Here is a 19,529-nt window from a genome sequence, read left to right as displayed (position 1 = left end):
GTATAACAAGTACCGTAATCCGATGGGAAATTGATCATTATGTCTCGCGTTTTTGGTAGTCGGTGGTGTATATCAAGATAAATCTTGATAAAATTTCGTAATTATACTTCAATGACTGTTTGTATCCTTGACCTGGATTTTTTTTGCTTACGGTTCACGTTTTATACTGCTTTATTTAACTTAGAGTAAGGCTTGGTTAATCGAATTTTAGCAACTAACGCAAGTGGCCAACAAGCTCGCTATTTCTTTTTTTTTGCAATATAAGGCCAATATTCGGCTAAAATAAAGCTTAGCATGCCCTATGTAAGCCGTCTATCAGCCCTATATTGCAAAAAGGCGAATTAGCGGGCCTGTTGGTTACTTGAGAACTTATTAAACATTAATTTCTTGCAAATGACTTAATCTAGGCAACTTTAAATCTTTTGATGGCATTTTTTCTCAATCAACCAAGTTGTTTCCTTTTTGAAATGAAAAGTAATTAACGTTTTTCGTGGAATAATACGCCCTCGTTAAAAGTTAATTAAATTACTCAAACGAAAAAGACTCTCGTAGTTTTCACCGTCTTTCTTATGCATCCAAACACAAAAATCCACTTGTTTCATTATACGATATCAACATTTTAAAAAAGCAAATCTTCCAACAAAAATAATTTAATTCAAAAACATAATATGTCTTTTGTAAAGTTTAATTATTGCTTTTTTAATGATACACCACCTTTATGGAGTATTTTGTCGTGATATCAATGAACAAAAACTGAGGTGGTTTACTATTGATTTACAGAACAGTTTTATGAAGGGATAGAGTGCTGCAGTAAATTAATTTAAAAAAATCCGACACTTTTTGGTGTTGTCGTAGGATTTCAAACGGTTTTTAAAACAGCAAAAGGCTGAACTTCTGACCAATGAGTTTCTACACTATTAAATCATGTATTGAAACTAAACAGATTGTTTATTGCCGCGCAATAAATCAGTGTGTAAGCCAAACGGCTGTTGAAAAAGCAATTAAAACCATTCAAACCTGTTTCAGTTTTTATTTAGGCTCTACCGTATGCGTGGTAATGTTTACACTATTGAGCAATGTCAAAATTTAAAAAATTCTCAAAAATTTTGATTTCGAGTTTTATTTATTTATTCAAAGGGTGGATGTTTCTCAGAGTCTTACTATGTTAATTGTCAATCGAGTTTCCACTTGCTGCAATTACGGCCTCCACACGCTTCCGGAATGCACGGCAGGTTCTAATAATGTAGTCTGGATCCATTTCTTTCCAGGTACGGGTCAATGTTTGGCTGTACTCAGGTGGTGTTTAGAACAGGCCTTGGCCTTCATGACCCGCCATATTGAGTAATCCAGTGGATTAAGATCGGGGCTGAATGGCGGCTACATATCCTTCGCCCAGAACGGAAGATGTTCCTGCAACCACTTCTGAGTGCGGTTCGAGGTGTGGCACGGAGCCCCATCTTGTTGAAATACAATATTTGGCTTCGGACCCTACTGTTCTTTGATCCACGGAAGAACATACTTACTTAAAATCTCGATGTAGACCTCTGTGTTGACCTTGTCGCCTTCTGGAATCAATACCGGGTCCATTTTTTACCATCGGAAGCCACCAATCCAAACACCATAACGCTAGCAGGATGCTTGGTCAGATACACGTTCTTGTGCTCGTCGGCCACGTCTTTTACCGGAAGAAAACTAATATACCGGTCGGTTTTGGAACTTGATACGGGATCGACGTTAAACAAGATCTCGTCGGTGAACAGGATTACCGGATTTTTTCGCTTAAGGAAATTCAAGATTTTCTTGCATCGTTCGACTCGTAGCTCCCGGATGCGGTTGGTAATCATGGGAGTTTTTTTTTCCGTGCCCTCGACTTCACCCCGCAATCTCCCTTTACGATCTTCCATGCCGTAAAGTCACTGATCTCGTGTTCCTTTGCCATTTTCCTTATTGAACGCACTGGATTCACCCGCATCTTTCTTTTGATAGCAGCGATAACCCTCGGAACCCGAGCTGACCTCGGATGACCTGTGGCCACCTTCGCGGATAGTTGTCTTTTCTTTTCTCGGTCTAAAACCCTTTTGACGGTCCACCGGAACACTCCCACGGTGATTGAAATGTCTTTTTGCGACATTTGCGCATGGGACAAATCACGAATACGCTGCCACTTCGTCATGGTGCAACTGTCAAACTAAGTAAATCATTTTCTTTTATACACAGCCTACTATGGTATGAGCTATAGGTTACGTGCATGCAAAGAAAACCAAGGCATTGTATCACGCATACGGTAGGACCAAAACTGGTGCACTAGTGCCGCTGCTAGCACACTTATCCTATTAGTAATAAGGTTGGAGATTAATTTCAAGATGTATTTTACTATAGTCATTTTAACACCCTTGCATCATTCGTGTGTTATTTGAGGGATAAGATCTTGGCGTGAGAGGTATGAATGCTAACCACTACGCCGGGATCATCTCCATTCAAGAGCTGGGTGATTCAAAGGAAATTACGAGAAGAACTCAAAGGGTATTCAATCCTCAGGATAGTTTCCAAATACTTCTGGGGCAAATTCTAAGGAAGTTCTGAGGATAATTCGAAGTAATTTATTAATAGCATTTTGCTGTTACACGCAAAAAAACCGTTTCGGTATTCGTGAATAACAAATCACCATAACCTGAGCTGTTAGTTCATTGGAATTCATGACCTTGTTCCCATAAACGTAATCGGGTAGATCACATTTTCATAAAATAAATCTCAAATCCATGAATTTAGTTCACCCCTATTCAGCACGACCAACGATTCCGTAACGCTACAAAAAACACAAAATAAATTCATGATTTCGTGATTCATGAAGCTAATTGTGATTATCGTTCCTGAAATCGTGAACTTGAATCACATGCAAAGCTAGAGCTGTAGTTTTCAGTTCTGTTGAATTTATCTTTATAGAGTGCAGTGTTGGCAAAAGCATCAATCAAATGCTATTTTTCTGCTCTCATACGCTCTCAATATCACGCGTGATATTGGAACAAAATATCATTCTTGATATTGATTTTACAAGCTCCTTTGATATTGCGAAACTATTCACAACGTGCTAAAATCAAGCTGAGAGCTGAATCAACACAAAAAATGATTCCATTGCACATCGTTTTCTTAGAAAGAGAAAGTATAGTTTGCTATCTCTTTCTACTTTTCACTGATGGCAGCCACGAAGGGACTTTCGGTTGTTTCGGAAGTTTCGGTTGCGTTCGGGTGTAAAGCAAAGCTCATTAAACTCAATCTCACCACAGTTTGGTGAGATTTGCAGCTGGTGAGTTTTGTTAGCTTGATATTCCGAGCTGCGATATCACAGCTTGCAAAATCAACCGAAGTTGTTTGCTTGTTGATTTTTGTCTACGAAAATCAAGCGTGATCTTGGACATGGGTGAAAATTGATTTTTCTATATAGTGCTCGGGACCGTCTAGAATAGTGTGTTTATTATTAGTGAAAGCAACTGAGCCGTATCATCAGAAGGCAGTCCAACACAATTTCCAGTGGCTGAGACGTGTCATCAAACTGGCCGTAAACCTCGAAGAAAGGGAACCCGAACGCATCCGGTGTTCTTGCTCCCACCGCTCTGATGGAAGCCCATGGTGGTTTTAGCTGCGTTCATGGTGACCGGAGATCCGTTGATTTGTTGAGCTGAAAGTATGCCCAATCCATATGCTGGACAGATGCCAATTGGGTGTTGGTGAAACTTGTATCAAGTATACCGTTGTTTTCCTGCAACTTCCTCGCTGCATTTAAAATATTGTAAACGATTTTATTGTTGAAATGTTACTGTCCGTTTTCGAGAACAGGTTCACGATATCAAGCACAACTCATGAACATAAATCACGTTTACCAGAACAAGATCATAATTTTCAGCACAGAGTTCACGATTATATGACTTGTGTTGCCTTTGCTGGTGCCCGTTACGTTTATTTGCAGGCGTTACGTATATTTTGCGGAACAATGTTCACGATTCTATGATTTTTTTTTCATGGTGTACTTTCGTAGACGAAAAATTGACTTGTTCCGAAATTCGTGACTAGAGGTTCACGAATTTCGGAACAATTTTTTTCCCGTGTATAATTCCGAAGGAAATCGGAGACTCAAGGGGATTCCAAGTATAATCCCTAGTGCATTCAGAGATGCATTTCTTGAGCAGTGCTGTAAAATATCAATATCAATACCTATAAAATGATTAATTTCACTAGCCACCTGGTATCGGTATCAGTTCACACAGTTGAAATATCAATATAAATCGCTTCAATGTCAGTGCGAAAATGACATTGACATCGTAAATGGACCCCTGCTATTCAAAGTTCTGCCGCAAATGTTTCTTATGTACGCCTGCTAATCGAGCACCAATCTTTAGAAAATTCCTCAGTAAGAGGAAAACAATGCAACGGTTATAAAAAAACGTTAATTTTTTTAAATAAAAGCAAGATTTTCTACTTTTTTCTAGTGATATTGATGTGAATAGTAATATCAAAGCCGTACTTTTTTATTTATTTACTTATTCCATATAATTCCATCTGACTTCAAGTCTAAATGAAATATGGGATGGGGAAAAGCCTTTTTAAAATAGCACATTTGACTTAAAAAGGCGCAAAAACCTCATATCTTATCACAAAAAAAAAAGTACACATTACCGTTTTCACAAGGCATCATATGGTACCCAAGTAACATTGCAAGTTTTATAGATCTTTTAAAGAACTCTTCAGGCCTAAACCATGGTCTCCAAGAGCGTTATAAAACCAGAATTGTTGCTTGGGTATACAGATTATAAATAAAACATAAATAAGTTCTTAAAGTGAATCAATCAATAAAACAATTTTTAGTTGGCAACTGCAAACAGGTCACTCGTCAATTGCCTTATTGTTCGATTCAATATCGTTGATTATTATTAAGGCGCTGGCGTTGCAGAAAGGGTGGCAAAACTATTGAAGTCAAATCTGCTGGCGATTTCGTTAAACCAAAGTGTCATGAATCTGATTGGATCATGTTGTCCATAACGAGTGTGATGGTTAGCTAAATACAAGAAATTGCGTCGTCTCAAAGGTCGTTCTGGAACATATATATTCAATTCAGCGAGAATATCTGGGTCGTCAATACCGTTGGTCAACACATTTCAGCCACGAATACAGCTTGCAAAGTCGATCTTCTTTGTTCCAGGGTATCAATTCCCAGCAGCATACAGCGATGTTCATATTGACATCTTAGAACAAAAAAAAACAAAAACTAAATCTTATCTTAGTATAATGGGTATTATTCGTTCCAATTAAGGATTGCAACGATTTTTGCCTGAAATTATTAATTATTTTGTTGGACATTTGTTCTAAAGTCTCTATATTCGAAATTCTATGTACCTCGGTAGTACCATAGAGGTAACTCTAAGACCACTGGGTCCCGAAGAAAATCATTATTATTTTTGGCTCACTCAGTACCAGAACAACGGTCCCAAGCAGTCCCTAGCTATTTCACTCACCCCTGCATGTTCTGCATGAATCCACACACCCCTGATGTTATCTGTCAAACTTTCATAGCGAATCAAAACAAACATAGTGTAGTAATAGAATTTCAGCTAGAATAGGGTACGTTAATCGTTTGCTTGGGACCAATAGGCTACTAAAGTGGTGAGCCAATTTAAAATCGTTAGTTTCGTATTGATTGTTGGTAGTACTGTACCAGGGCGGCAACTTCAAAATCATCTTCAAAATTTTGTCCGGAAATCTTTTGAAGTGCTTTTTCCTGGTACTGCAACAACTAGACCATATTGGCACAGTGTAAAGCATGGCCGGTCGGTCTAAAAACTTGTTTAAATATTAGAAGTTAATTCGTCAGGCAAAGTTTGGATTTCCTTTTTATAAGAGGATACAAACATTTTATATATTTGTTACATTTGGCTTGAATGCCCTCAATGTGATCTTAAAAAGTTAATTTTTGGTTAAGTACCAACCCAAGAGATCTCACTTGGTTTAACCAGGAAATTGTAACTCCGTTCATAGTGACTATGTGACAACAAGGTTTCAAAAAGGATGCTCTAGGTTTATGTGGAAATGTTATAAGTTGAGTTTTGCAAGCGTTGGGATAAATATTTCATTTTTGTAAATAAGAATTTATTTATTATTATTTTAGTCCATCTGATTTGATAGTCTTTATGAAACATTTAAATCTAAATGTAGTCACTCATTAAAAATTAAAAAATGGCCGACAGCAAACGATGACGAAACCTGGAGGCATTGATGTCAAAGTCAAATAGGTCAGAGGCTTCGTTGAATTGATGAATCATGGCGACAAAGGAACTGTTTGCAGCATAGTTGGTTGCATGTACTACTTCATGTAGCAAGGTTCTCGGACGGAGTGTTCGGGCAGAAGCATACAGTTTAATTTTGGCCAGTAACTCAGGAACATCATATTCTGCGAGCATAACTTTAGCAACAAAGACGACCTGCGATATGTTTCGTCGCTTAGCAAGAGTATCCAAACCCAGTAAACGGCAGCGATCAGCATACGGTGGTAAATTCAGCGGGTCACTCCATGGAAGATAGCGCACTGAGTATCTGACGAATTTGCGTTGAACAGCTTCGAATCGTCCACTCCATACTGCTTGGTAGGGATTCCAGACAACACACGTGAATTCCAGTAGTGAGCGTACCAATGAACAGTAAAGGGCTGAAAATCACAGAGGATCACGAAATTCCTTAGATATCTTGAACATGAATCCAAGCTGTCGATTATCTTTGCCGATCGTGGTTGAGAAGTGGCGAGTGTATGTGAGCTTTTCATCCAACATGACACCGAGGTCTTTAACGTGATCGACACGTTGAACTGCAGTACCAGCAACGTTATAATCAAACAAAACGGCAGTCCTAGTTCGACGGAAACTAATTACGCAGCACTTTGAGACGCACAGGACCATAACATTACGTTCACACCAATCATAAAAGATTTCAAGAAGGTTTTGTAGTTCTTAACAGTCGGCATAGCCTCGAACGACTAGATAAATCTTCAAGTCATCGGCAAAAAACAATTTACCTCCACATAGTAGGATAAACGTTACATCGTTCACAAATAAAGAGAAGAGCATTGGTCCCAAAGTGCTACCCTGTGGAACTCCTGATCTGTTCGAGAAACAGTACGATGAGTAGTTTCCAATGCATACAGTAACTTCACGTTGCACGAGGTACGATCTAAGCCAGCTGCAGAAGGAAACAGAACATCCAATTTTTTCAAGCTATGCTAGCAGAACGTCGTGCACAACTCTATCAAACGCAGCTTTAAGATCAGTGTAGATGGCATCCACTTGAAGTTTCTTGCATACATTTTCCATACAAAACGACGTAAAGCTGACGAGATTAGTTTCCACGGAGCGGCCAGGAAAGAAACCATGTTGACATGTACTTATGTAATGCTTGCAGGAAGCAAACAATCTCTCATTTATCAGCGACTCAAACAACTTAGATTCAACCCCAAGCGAGGTAATCCCACGGTAGTTTTCCACATTGCGTTTGTCTCCTTTCTTGAAAACAGGGAACAAAGTAGAGCGTTTCCATAGTGCGGGAAATTTCTGTTGACGAAGTGACAGGTTGAAGAGCAAGGACAACGGAGCAGCTAAGATATCGGAGCATTTTTTTAGGACTGCAGATGGAATAACACTCGGACCTGGTGAAAATGATGATTTGGTTTTACTCATCACAGAGAGAACCATTTGTACATCTACGGCAAAAAAATCCATGTTTACGACGTAGGTTGACACATCACGGACGGCTCGCTCAATTTCTGCTTGCGATGGGGAGTCATTCGAGAAGACGCTTAAGAAGTGCCTAGCAAATAGGCTGTATTTGTCCTCAGTTGTCAATGCTACGTCATTGCCGAGAAACATTTTTGACGGCAGTCCAGTTTCCTTCCTCTTCGTATTCACAAACGACCAGAATCCCTTGGGGTGGCATTGCAGATTATGTTGAGTACGAATTACATACTTCTTGTAAAGAAGCTTGTTGTAGCGTGGCGATAATCATTGCTGGCAATTGAAAAATTTCGCTTGGTAAGGGTACATCGTCGATGAGTGAGAGCACGGAGAGCTCTAGATCGCACTCGTTACAGGTTGCGGCGAGTAGCGTTAGACCAAGGTGGTTTTCTTGGAGGTTGGCACTTCGGTACTGAAGCACAAACACAAACAGCGCAAAAGGCTATTATAGCGAGCGGCTGCTGTATCGATTTCAAGGTCATTCAACACGTTCCAGTTAATCCGGGACAAGGAACGCCTCAGCAAACGGAAATCGGTCTTCCGGAAATGGAGCCGAGTGGCAGTCATGGTTTCATTAAAACGAATTTGAGATCCGTTCGCGATAGATATATCCAAATCAGGGCTCAGTCCATGAAAAGCCGTGCCGTCAACAAGCAAGCGGCTGGCAGGAGTTGTTGAAGATGCAATTGGATCTGGAAACGCATAACCCTGGCCTGAGGGTGACCAGCTAAGCCCAGGCTGATTAAAATCACCAAGCAGAAGAAGCACATCCGTTATATCAGCCATGGACGATGCAAATTCTGTACACCGCTCCAATGAGGATGTTACGCGAGTGAGGCTGACCTTAACCCAAACCGCTTCAATTGTAGTAAATAGTTCGTTGAAGATTACACAAGAGGCGAATGCGTTGGAAACAGCGATAAGGACACCACCACCGCGAGTATGAATGCTGTTGGATGAATTACGGTCTAATCTGTAGACAGTAAAAGAGTCACCAAACAGTTGCACTGAATTGATCCTCCCATCGAGCCAAGTTTCCGTGAATACATAAACGTCATATTCCCCGTCAAGCGCAGCCAGATAAACATCGTCCAATTTAGTCATGAGCCCCCTGGTGTTCTGATAGTAGACTCGTAAACCGCTAGAGGGATCGGGGCGAGCCGTGTCAATAGTAACTTGTCCAGGATCCGAACGAGAGAACGGTGAACTATCAGGCAGCGAAAGATCACCTGGCGTAGAAAGGCTCCAAGTGGTGGCCATAAGCGAAGATGAACTGAAAACAAGTGGCGGATCAACAGTTGAATTCACATGGACGAGTTCATACTCGGGGGCTTCCATGATGCCAACGGCAGTGCGTCCCAGTAAACAAACAGAAGTTGATTCATCATAATGGTGTAAGTCGTCAATCTTCGGCAGGACTAGATCAGAGGATCTGGATGCTTCTTCCGGTGAATTTTCTGTGGAGCGTCTCGGCTTCTGGTATGGTGGGGCTGGTATACTGTTAATGTTATCTTCAGACCACAATTGTCGAGGAGCAGACATATACAATCGCACTCTGGAAACCAAGAATTTTTCAGACAGAGCAGTTGTTGCTTGCTGATTATTCTTGCCTACAGTTGGAGTTTGGAAGACTCCCTCTCCTAACTCAAACGCTGGGCTGGGACGACTGTTGAACGCTGGCAGCATAGGCTCGACTGCGATAATAGGATCAGGGGCTTTCACAAGGCTAGTTGCAAGTGTGCGTCCGAGTGTCGAGTTGAATAAAGCAGGTTGTGTTTTTGGCCGGCGCCGGTGGTGTAGTGGTAAGCGTTACTGCGTTCTAACACCCCAATGGGTCTGGGTTCAATCCCAGCCGAGGTCGGTGGAATTTTTCTGAGGCATAAAAATCTCTGGTCACGTCTTCCTTCGGAAGGGAAGTAAAGCCGTTGGTCCCGGCCCATGTGTGTTTGAATGGGTGCGATATCCTACGCAGGTGTTGAAGCTGCCTTCCTGCACATTCGATTGCCGTCAATGGATGGCAATCGATGTCCGTCGGTGATTGGCACTAGATTGCGGAACAGAGACCGACGTTAAATAAAGGAAAGAAGAAAAAGAAGGTTGTGCTTTTATCGGAAATGATCGGCTGTAGGCATAATACATTTCAGGAAGTGGATTGTTCGAAATAATGTCGTACTTGCCTGAGATAGGGTTTTGGAAGACCCCTTCATCAAATCCAAACACAGGACAGGGACGGCTGGAGGTCGCTGGCAGGAATAACTCGACTGTGATGGATGAATTAGGGGCTTCCATAACACATATGGCAGGCGTGCGTCCCGGTGTCCAACATGGGTCAATCACGAAGGAGTTCATTGTTGAAGTTCGATTAGAAGTGATAATCGTTTCAGGGACGGAATTATTCAGAAAGCGATCATACTTGCCTGCGGTTGGATTTTGGAAGACCCCGTTTCCGGACTCAACCACAGGACCGGGACGACTGCAGGTCGATGGCGGGAGAGGCTCGACTGTGATGAGGGGAACAGTGGCTTTCACCGACTTTTCTGCAGTTTTCTGCAAATAACACGAAGACTTCTTCCTTTAGCGGAAATGCCTGTGTCATCAGCGAACAAAGATTTGTGGCAACCCTGAGGCAAATCAGGGAGGTCCGAAGTGAAAATGTTATACAATATAGGCCCAAGAATGCTACCCTGAGGAACTCCTGCTCTAACAGGTAGTCGATTAGATTTGGAATATTGATAATTTACCTGCAGAGTTCTGTCCGTTAAATAATTTTGAACTAATTTCATAATATAGAGTGGGCAATTAAACTTTTTCAATTTGGCAATCAAACCTTCATGTCAAACACTGTCGAATGCTTTTTCTATGTCTAGAAGAGCAACTCCAGGTGAGCAGCCTGCAGATTTGTTTGAACGAATTAAATTGGTAGCTCTTAAGAGTTTAAATCCAAACTGCTTAACTGCAAAAATTTAGATCGTATTGATGTGAAGCATCATTCTATTTAAAATCATCTTTTCAAAAATTTTACTTATTGAAGAAAGCAAACTTATTGGACGGTAGCTCGAAGCTTCAGCTGGATTTTCTGCGAAGGGTCCACAGGTCTCAACTGAATCCATACTCTCTCCAATCCAATAAGAAACCTTGCATCAGATCAAATTGTTAGTTAAAAAAGGTCAATTGATACGAAAGGGTAGATGAGAGGCTTAGTTAGTTGCATGCAGATATCGCTTCTACTTGTGATGTGGGAATTCATTGATTCATTTATTTTTTTTCTTCATTTTTTACTTATAGTTCTCTTTGGTTCAATAATTATTTTGACGCTCATTAGAAGCCCAACGTGATCTCAGTAAATAACGAATGCCATTCCAACACAACAGTCAATTTGTAGCCAAGCCAATAGCAATTTTTTTCGTTCTATGTGTGTAGTGCATTTCTAACTCATTACTAGTCTAGCTCGTAAGACCAACACGGGGACAAACCTCGAATCTACCTCCGAGACCCAAAAACAAAACAAAACAAAACAAATGCGACCAAACATCTTGTGAGAAACTATCAATCGCCTCCCGTTTCCACACCCGCACACAGGTTCATTAGCGATAGAAACTCTTACGTAGACACCTCGTTCAAGCCACGGTACGAGGACATGAATGATATCAATGCATGGGGTTTGGGCACTGGTTCAACAACAGCACTGCCAAAGCAACCACAACCATCATCATCATCATCTGCATTCTCTTCACCACCTTCCTCCGGTAGTAGCCACAGCAGCAATGTAAATCCGCTCACGCATCATCAGAACAGGTAGGTTGGTTCGTTACAGGACGGACCTCTTGCGTCACCTATAAGCCTGCAAAGCAGACTTCTCTCAAGGTGTGCGTGCGTGATGCTTTTTCACGAGAAATGACACCCCACTCCAACCCACCCCCACCCCACGCTTGACTTAGGGAAAGTCACCCTTGCCCTGCAAACTACGCACAGAATACACCTTTTTGATAGTTCTTCGGAGAAATCATCGACGACGACAACGACGACGACGACGACGACGACTGCCGTAGTCGGACATCTTCCGCTCCAAATGTGCGCACTAATCGTCCATCCATGACTAACACCTGCATGATCGAGGAAGGAAGTGGTGCCTATACTAACTTAGCTATATATCGGGCAAAAATTTCACTAAAATCACTCATTTGGAACCGCGACACCCTCGAATCTGACTGACATCGAGGCCGGAGGGAGAGATTGTGTATGCAATTAATACGCTACTTACCTGGGTTTTACTATTATTTTATCGATCACAATTATAACCGACCATCTTTTTCATCACCATACCGTGCAAGAAGTGCGTGTCCATTTTTCACTCTTCGCTGGAGAAGGGGGCAAAGATGGACACATATCTCATCATTTCTTCTTTTTTTTTTCCTGTTCGATTTCTCGCGCTTTAATCCAACCTATACAAATATGACCTGCTTCCATATCCACACGAGTGCCGGCGAGAAGAAAGTGGCTCTCTTGTTTGGTTTTGACTTTAATAAATGTGAATTTCCTTGCATAAATCAACTTGAGGGTAGCTTCCTTCGATCCCAAACAATGTATCCACACAATCAGAGCCGAAATATTTCAATCTTAATCTAATACAAACTTTCGTTTTCCCCGAACCCCTGGAACCTGAAACTTCCCTTCCCATCAGAATATTTAACCCGAAACCCGTGTACGGACCACCACCCTCAGCTCACGGACCATCAGCTCACGGTTTTTCATCGGGAGGCCTGAAACGGACCCCCACCGGAGCGGCCTCGTCGATTGCGGCCTCCTACGTTTCAGCCCCATCCGGTCTAACGATGGCAGCAGAAGAGCAACTGGTAAGTACCTACCTACCCAAAAACAAAGATGTAAAACGATTGAGGTCAATCTCTGCGGGGGGTGCATCGGTGGTCATTTCGCTTAGCAGCAGATGTTGAAAGTGACAGTTTGTGCACTTTCCATGAACGGGGTGTTAATCACACGTGCCAGGTGGTGCACCGTGTTGAAGGAAAAACCCTTAAACCAGGCAAATTACATGCCATTATCCGAGGTTAATTAAAACACCTCGGTCAGCTGGTCATCATTAGCTTACCGGCTTACGCCACACGTTTAGATATGAGGATTGATGGTACTTTTGTATAAGTAATAAAATAAGCGTACGTTTGCTCGTGCCCGGTGAGTGAAAGCATTCTTGATTTGCAAACTTTAGGTTAGTGGGTTTTGTTCAGCCATTATTGGCCATAAAAATGCGTTTGCTGTAGGTGCTTGAAACAATGGGAGTCAGTTTTACAACTTAATGTGGTCTAAATTGAAAATGTAAACATGGGCTTTGAATGTATGTAATTAGGAGATGTAGCTCGATCAATGCAATTGTTGTATTGCACATAATGAAAGCAGGAGTTTTATGAGCAGTGTAACCATCTTGTTCCGTTTAATTTGATCAGTTGTGTTATTATTAGGAGTCTATGGAGCATAAAGTTTAACAAGCAATGGATTTCCGTATGCTTTCAGTTTTGATCTCATAATTCCTACATGGCGCCACTTTCCCAACGCAGGGTTTTTTTCCTTGATTTGTTTTCCGTCGATCTTGTTTTCCGTGCTGAGCACCAATGCTACCGACGCCAGAGAGCACCAATGCTACCCACCTCTGAACCCTACTACCTTCGACCCATCAACTCATGAACCAGGGACCAACGGCTTTACTTTCCTTTACTCCGTTATCAGAGATGTTATGCCTTAGAAAATCCCGAAGGCGTCAACTGGGATTGAACCCAGGCCTGCTGGGGTGAGAGGTAATCATGCTTACCTATACAGCACCGGCGCTGCTAATCATTCCTTAATTGTAGTGTCTCCTTTTCCCGGCCATTTCTTCCAGCCTCGAAATCTGTAACAAAGCTCATGGCTCTTCCCAGGAATTCCCGGAATCGGGAAAGTGACCAGATATAATTTTCGATAGTTATTTACCCTACCGAACATAAGTTTAAGGACAACCCCAAAAAATCATGTAGAATCTTTCGAATTTGGATCGATGTGCTTCGATTTTTGGGCGAAAGAACGACACTTTATTTCTGAGCTCCACTGAGTATACTCGATGATATTCAGATGTGATGCAATAGGATGTTTATTGGTAACTTAACTTCAAACTCTACTGCTATCGGGTTTTATTGATTTCTTACTTCTTCTTCTCCGTTGACTCGGCTGCGTTCGCTGCTCTGTTGATGTATACACTCCTTCACGTGCTACTTATTGCCCCATCGTTGGGCTAACCAGGATCGTGACCATGTGACTACTCGGCTGCCAGGGTCGGACGATCAGCTGATCGTTGTTGTAGTAGTTGACTTATCTTGACTTGTCTAGGTAGTTCGAATTCGTTCATGCTTCTCGTGGTACGAAGGGCTGGGTTGCCCTCGGGCTGACTCTTTATTCTGGGAATAAACATAGGCGGTTTTTTCAAACAATCAAAGAAAAAAAAACAATCACTTAACTGGGACGGAGGCTACCGGCCTCCACGGGTCCGAAACAGGACGATGATCGTTGGCATCGAAATACTAGGCGTACTTGTGCGTGAATGGAATCCGAGTTGTTGAATGGCACCAGGCTTATGAATTGACGGAAGGTTGGATAAAGAAACTTCCTTCGATGAGTGATGCGACAACAGGTGTTCGCTGGGCTTGCCTTCTAGGTCTATACTTTCGACATTGTACATTCGATGTACAGTATATGCGTTGGGGTAGCTACAGACCATCGAATAGTAGCCAGCTCAAACCTCTCTCGTGGTGGTTGGAAGGTGAGAACACCAACATCGCGGGCGCAGGGAGACGAAAAATTATATTAGTTTTTTGGGAGTCAGTTTAATACAACGACTTACTTGAACGGGAGGTCGTACGACCCCCCGGTGTTGCGCAGTGAAGCACTGCGATCGATGGAAGGACCTTAATTTCCTTCTGGTTGTTCAGCGGCACGGCCGCTGTCGGGTTGGTTGGGCAACTCGCAGATTTTGGAGATGCCCCTTGGATATTCTCCGTCCTTTGTCCGCACATCGACAACTCGGATGCAATTGTCGTCACCCTTGTATATTTTCGTCACACGGCCGATGCTCCACTTCAGTGGGGGCAGATTCACCTCCTTCACTAACACCAACGTGCCACCGTCGATGTTGTTGCGCCTTTGGGTCCACCGAGTTCGAGGTTGCAGTGCGGACAAGTATTCGGTTTGCCATTGCTGCCATATTCTACGAACGTACTCCTGGGTTTGCTGATACCGATCCAGTCGGTTGGTTGGTATGGCTGCGAGATTGGGCTCCGGGATGGCAGTTAGCGAGCGATGGGCCAAGAAATGCCCTAGCGCGAGCACCTCTAGGTCATTTGGGTCAGAGGTTAGCTGTGTCAATGGACGAGAATTGAGTAGACCTTCAACCTGGGTAAAGAGAGTCAAAAAGTCTTCTTGGTAGAGAATCACATTTCCCACAGTTCGGCGCAGGGCCGCCTCCCAGAGATCTCCAAAATTTGGGGATCTGGGAGGGATGAACTTAAAAGAGATGCCATCTTCAGAATAGCTACGGGTGACTTGATCCTGATGTTGTTGGGATCGGAATAGACGGGCTAATTCTTGGAGCTCCCGTTTGGCTCCTCGAAAATTCAGGGCGTTGTCGCATTCAATCAGGGTTGGTTTGCCTCTACGCGCAGTGAACCGCCGCAGAGCAGCGATGAACGCGTTGGTAGTCAAGTCTGCAACGCACTCTAGGTGGACTGCCTTTGTCACAAGGCAGACAAACACAGCCACATAGCATTTGATAGCCGATACTCTCCGGATGGGTCGACAAGAAAACGGCCCGCAGCAGTCCACTCCGGTATGTAAGAACGGAAATGCGGGTGTGACACGTTCCATAGGTAGTTCTCCCATCAATTGCTCTAAGACCTTCGGTTTACACCGAAAGCATCTGGTGCAGGCATGAACGGCTCGACGAGCAAGATTTCTGATGCGAAACGTTTCCACACAGCAGCTGTGAGAAGTTGCGGTCCAGCGTGTAGAAGTTTCTGGTGATAATGAACTATTATAAGTTCCGTAAGTAGATGTTTGTCCGGTCATAAGAAATCGGCGCGTGGCGCAGCAAGCCACCAACACGAAGTATTCCATTTACAAGAATCTGAGAGAGAGTATTTTGGCGAGAGTTAGGTTTGACTTGTTCATGGCGCGTGATCTCCATTAAATCTTGAGCGAAGCATTCTTTCTGAGCCAGTTTCACTAGTAGCTGCACCGCTTTATTGATTTCCATGGTAGATAGGAATCCAGTGCGACGTTCCGTGGGAAGACTTGCCTTCGTGTTATGTGAAAACCTTCGAAGCAGCGCTACAATCCAGACGAGCTTGGTGTACGATGAGAATAGTGCGAATAGTTCGTTTGTTGGTTGTATTTGAGCAGGTAGAGATACAGTTCGTTCTTCCAGTTCATCTGAACTGAAACTTTTGTTGCGTGGGGACCCAAGTGACGGTTGTGCTAACCAATCTGGCCCTTTCCACCAGACTGAACAGTCACGCAGTTGTGCTGGAGACATCCCTCTAGAAATCAAGTCTGCGGGGTTCTCCAAACCTGGTACATGGGACCACATACCATTGGCTGTAATTCGCTGTATTTCCGAACACCTGTTAGCAACGAAAGTTTTCCAGCGCGATGGGTTAGCAGCTATTTGGTATAGCGTGATCTGCGAATCTGTCCAGAAGAAGTTTTTGGCCTTGAGTTTCAAACTGGAATCGACCTTTTCGAACAGGTGGCTCAATAAAAGAGCACCACATAGTTCAAGACGAGGGAGACTGATGATTCCACTCTTTTTCGATTTCCCCTTCGGCGCAATCTTGGATTTGGCGGTAAGCAGGTTAACATGGATGTTACCAGTGGACGATACTGCACGGAGATATACGCAAGCTCCATACGCTCTTTCCGACGCGTCAGAAAACCCATGAACCTCAAGACACGCAACTCCCGACGTTTCTATGACCCATCGAGGAAACTTCAGGTCTGGTAAATGACACAAACTGTCTCGAAGTTCTATCCACAAACGTTGACGAGATTCGGTAAGTGGCTCCTTCCATTCACAACCTTCTCGCCATAGATCTTGAAGGAACAATTTTGCTTGAACCAACACCGGTCCGATAAAACCTAGAGGATCAAACAAGCGGGCGATGTCCGAGAGCACAGTTTGCTTGGTAATCGGTGCATGTGTGTTGAATTTTGGTACATGAAACTGTAATACATCCGTTGAGGTGTCCCATTGAAGCCCTAGTGCTTTTATGGGAGCAGCAGCCGAATCGAGCTTGATAGAATAGCAGAATTGTTCGAGGCCCACTTGCGAAGAAGTAGACCAGCGGAATTAGTAAGCTCGATTAGTTCCTCGCAGAGGTTTTGACCTTCCTCAACACTATCGGTGCCGGTGAGCATGTCATCCATGTAAAAGTCACGAACAAGAACTAAAGCTGCAGCTGGATGACTCTCTGTACCATCTTCAGAAAGTTGCTTGAGACATCTTGTCGCGAGGTACGGAGCCGAAGATGTCCCGTATGTCACCGTTGTGAGTTGGAAAGTTTGCAGTGGAAGCGACGGAGAATCCCTCCATCGGATGCGGAGCAGTGGTTGCTCGGACTCCCGTACAAGGAATTGCCGATACATTTTTTCAAAGTCGGTTATGATGACGAACTGCGGTATTCGAAATCTGAGAACAATGCTTAAAAGATCGTCCTGGACAACCGGACCAACCAACAGTGCCTCGTTGAGAGAATGACCACTATCAGTTGAGCAAGAGGCATCAAAAACCATACGCAATTTAGTGGTAATACTATCCGGTTTAACGATGCAATGGTGAGGCAAGTAGTAGGTGCAACCGGAACTAGAAAGTGAGTCATCTATTAGCTTCATATGCCCTAACTGTTCGTACTCATGTATGAACGCAGTGTATGCCTCTTTTAGCGCTGGACTAGCGTTGAGCCGGCGTTCCAAGGAGTAGAACCGAAGATCGGCAATGTCCCTTGAATTCCCAAGTATCGAGATTACTGCAGGTTTAGTTGGAAGGGCGACGATAAAACGACCAGATGAATCCCTTTTCGTCGTTTGTTTGAAATATTCCTCGCACTCCGCTTCTTCGTTGGAATACGTACTCTTGATGTGGCAAGACTCTACTTCCCAGAACCGAGCCAGCTGATCCTCGATTGATGGTTTATTCGACATTAGCGACTAGTGTGGAAGGTACCTGCGTCTGACTCTTCCCTGAAACTGTCACACAAGCACAATGTCAGTAGCTCTTATGAGAAAAACTAAAATACAAGTTAGAAGACGGGTTGTCATATATGGGTTTTTAAAAAAGAACCGAACTCTTTCACTACACTTCAAAGACTGATTTCTATATTCAATGTTACTTAAAATCTACCCTGTGCTACCTACTGATTGTTGACCTAGCATCACCATACCATCAGATGTTCGTCCAAGGGTCGTTCGCCGTCGTCGTTCAAAATGTTGTTTGGTGGTTCTGTCACCTGGCTGGTGTTGGTTAATTCTGCTGATGTGGTCCAAAGGGTGCTTGTCCGCTGTTTCGGTGTCGTTGCTAACAGCCTATGGGTCGATGGCAAGTCCGTGGGTTTTGCTGATGTTGTCCAAAAGATGATTGTGGAATGTCCGCTGGTTAATTGTCGTTGCCTACAGGTTTCGCGTCTATGGCAGCGTTGTTGATATTTTCTGATGAAGTCCGAATAACGATTGCAGGATACCTGTTGGTCTAATATCGTTGCCAACTGGATCTATGGTGATGGCTCGGTTGGTAACTTACATACATTTGCGAAGGTCTTCGGCGACAGTGTCATATGACAGAGCCTGTCATATGACATTTTAGTTTGGTACTGCAATTTGATATCTTGTTTTGCAAGTGTCGGAAGCAAAGGCAGTCGTTATCACAGAAAATGTGTCGACTACGGTGACCGCTTACAAGGCTACTTGCAACTGAAACTGCATTCTTAGACGTTCCCTCGGACTTTATTGATCTGACGACATTGGTGGTTACTCCTGCAATGGTCATCTGTGCTGCAAAAAAGTTAAAAGCTATAACCAGGTCCCGACAGTATGCCGCTGTGCAGCTGGTTTAGCTGAGGCGCTCTCTGCCATTTTCACCCGGTTACTGGTTGATGGAGCATCACGGACCTCATTCTCCAGGAATACCTTCAGCACACTTCGTAGATCAGAGCGGAGGTGGTTATCTCGAAGAACTTTGCGATGACGCTTGGCGCCTCCTTTACCAGACCTTTTCCTCCTATGCCACGACCGCCACGACCAGTCAATTGTTGCTTGTTAGGTGTGAAGGAGTGGACTAGCTACCACCTTCCTACTGCTGCTATTGCTGTTAACCACGCCGTCCGAAGCGAAAATGAGCTAATGCCAAACAGCAGCGCTCTTTTATATCTTTTCAGGTAAAGCAGAATGATGTGCAACCAAGTGGTATAAAAGCTACAAAGACTCCTCCCATTATGAGTAGTTTGCTATCAAGTAGCGACACTGACTCTTTTCCTTTTGCGTACACGGCGAATGAGAACGACCCAAATTTGAGTTTAGTTCACTCATAATCGCCAAAAGTGCAGGAACTCAGCGATGAGTAAATTTGTCTCATGGTTTCCTGTGGAAAACCTAAACAATCTGCCAGAAAATGAGGAAATTTACGAAAGTTTTATACAGTCTCGGAGTAGTACCAATAGGCTGAGTGAATCCAAT

General features: G+C 43.3%; 1 protein-coding gene across 2 annotated transcripts in view; it reads left to right on the top strand.

Annotated features, from left to right (window-relative positions):
- The window catches only part of Osi17 (DUF1676 domain-containing protein Osi17), a 136,110-nt gene that overhangs the window by 87,593 nt on the left and 28,988 nt on the right, over positions 1-19,529 (top strand). Inside the window, exons 6-7 of one of the 2 annotated variants that reach the window (XM_065220994.1) lie at positions 11,349-11,564; positions 12,451-12,622. In XM_065220994.1, coding sequence (XP_065077066.1) covers positions 11,349-11,564; positions 12,451-12,622 — 388 coding nt within the window. The remainder of the gene's footprint in view (positions 1-11,348; positions 11,565-12,450; positions 12,623-19,529) is intronic. The other variant, XM_065220999.1, reaches the window with a different exon arrangement.

Source organism: Ochlerotatus camptorhynchus, unplaced genomic scaffold, assembly GCF_037179485.1.
Source record: "Ochlerotatus camptorhynchus isolate MF236.1 unplaced genomic scaffold, CSIRO-AGI_Acam_v1.1 ptg000011l, whole genome shotgun sequence".
NCBI lineage: Eukaryota > Metazoa > Arthropoda > Insecta > Diptera > Culicidae > Ochlerotatus > Ochlerotatus camptorhynchus.
The sequence above is the reverse complement of the archived record's forward strand: the minus strand, read 5'-3'. Positions and strand labels throughout refer to the sequence as shown.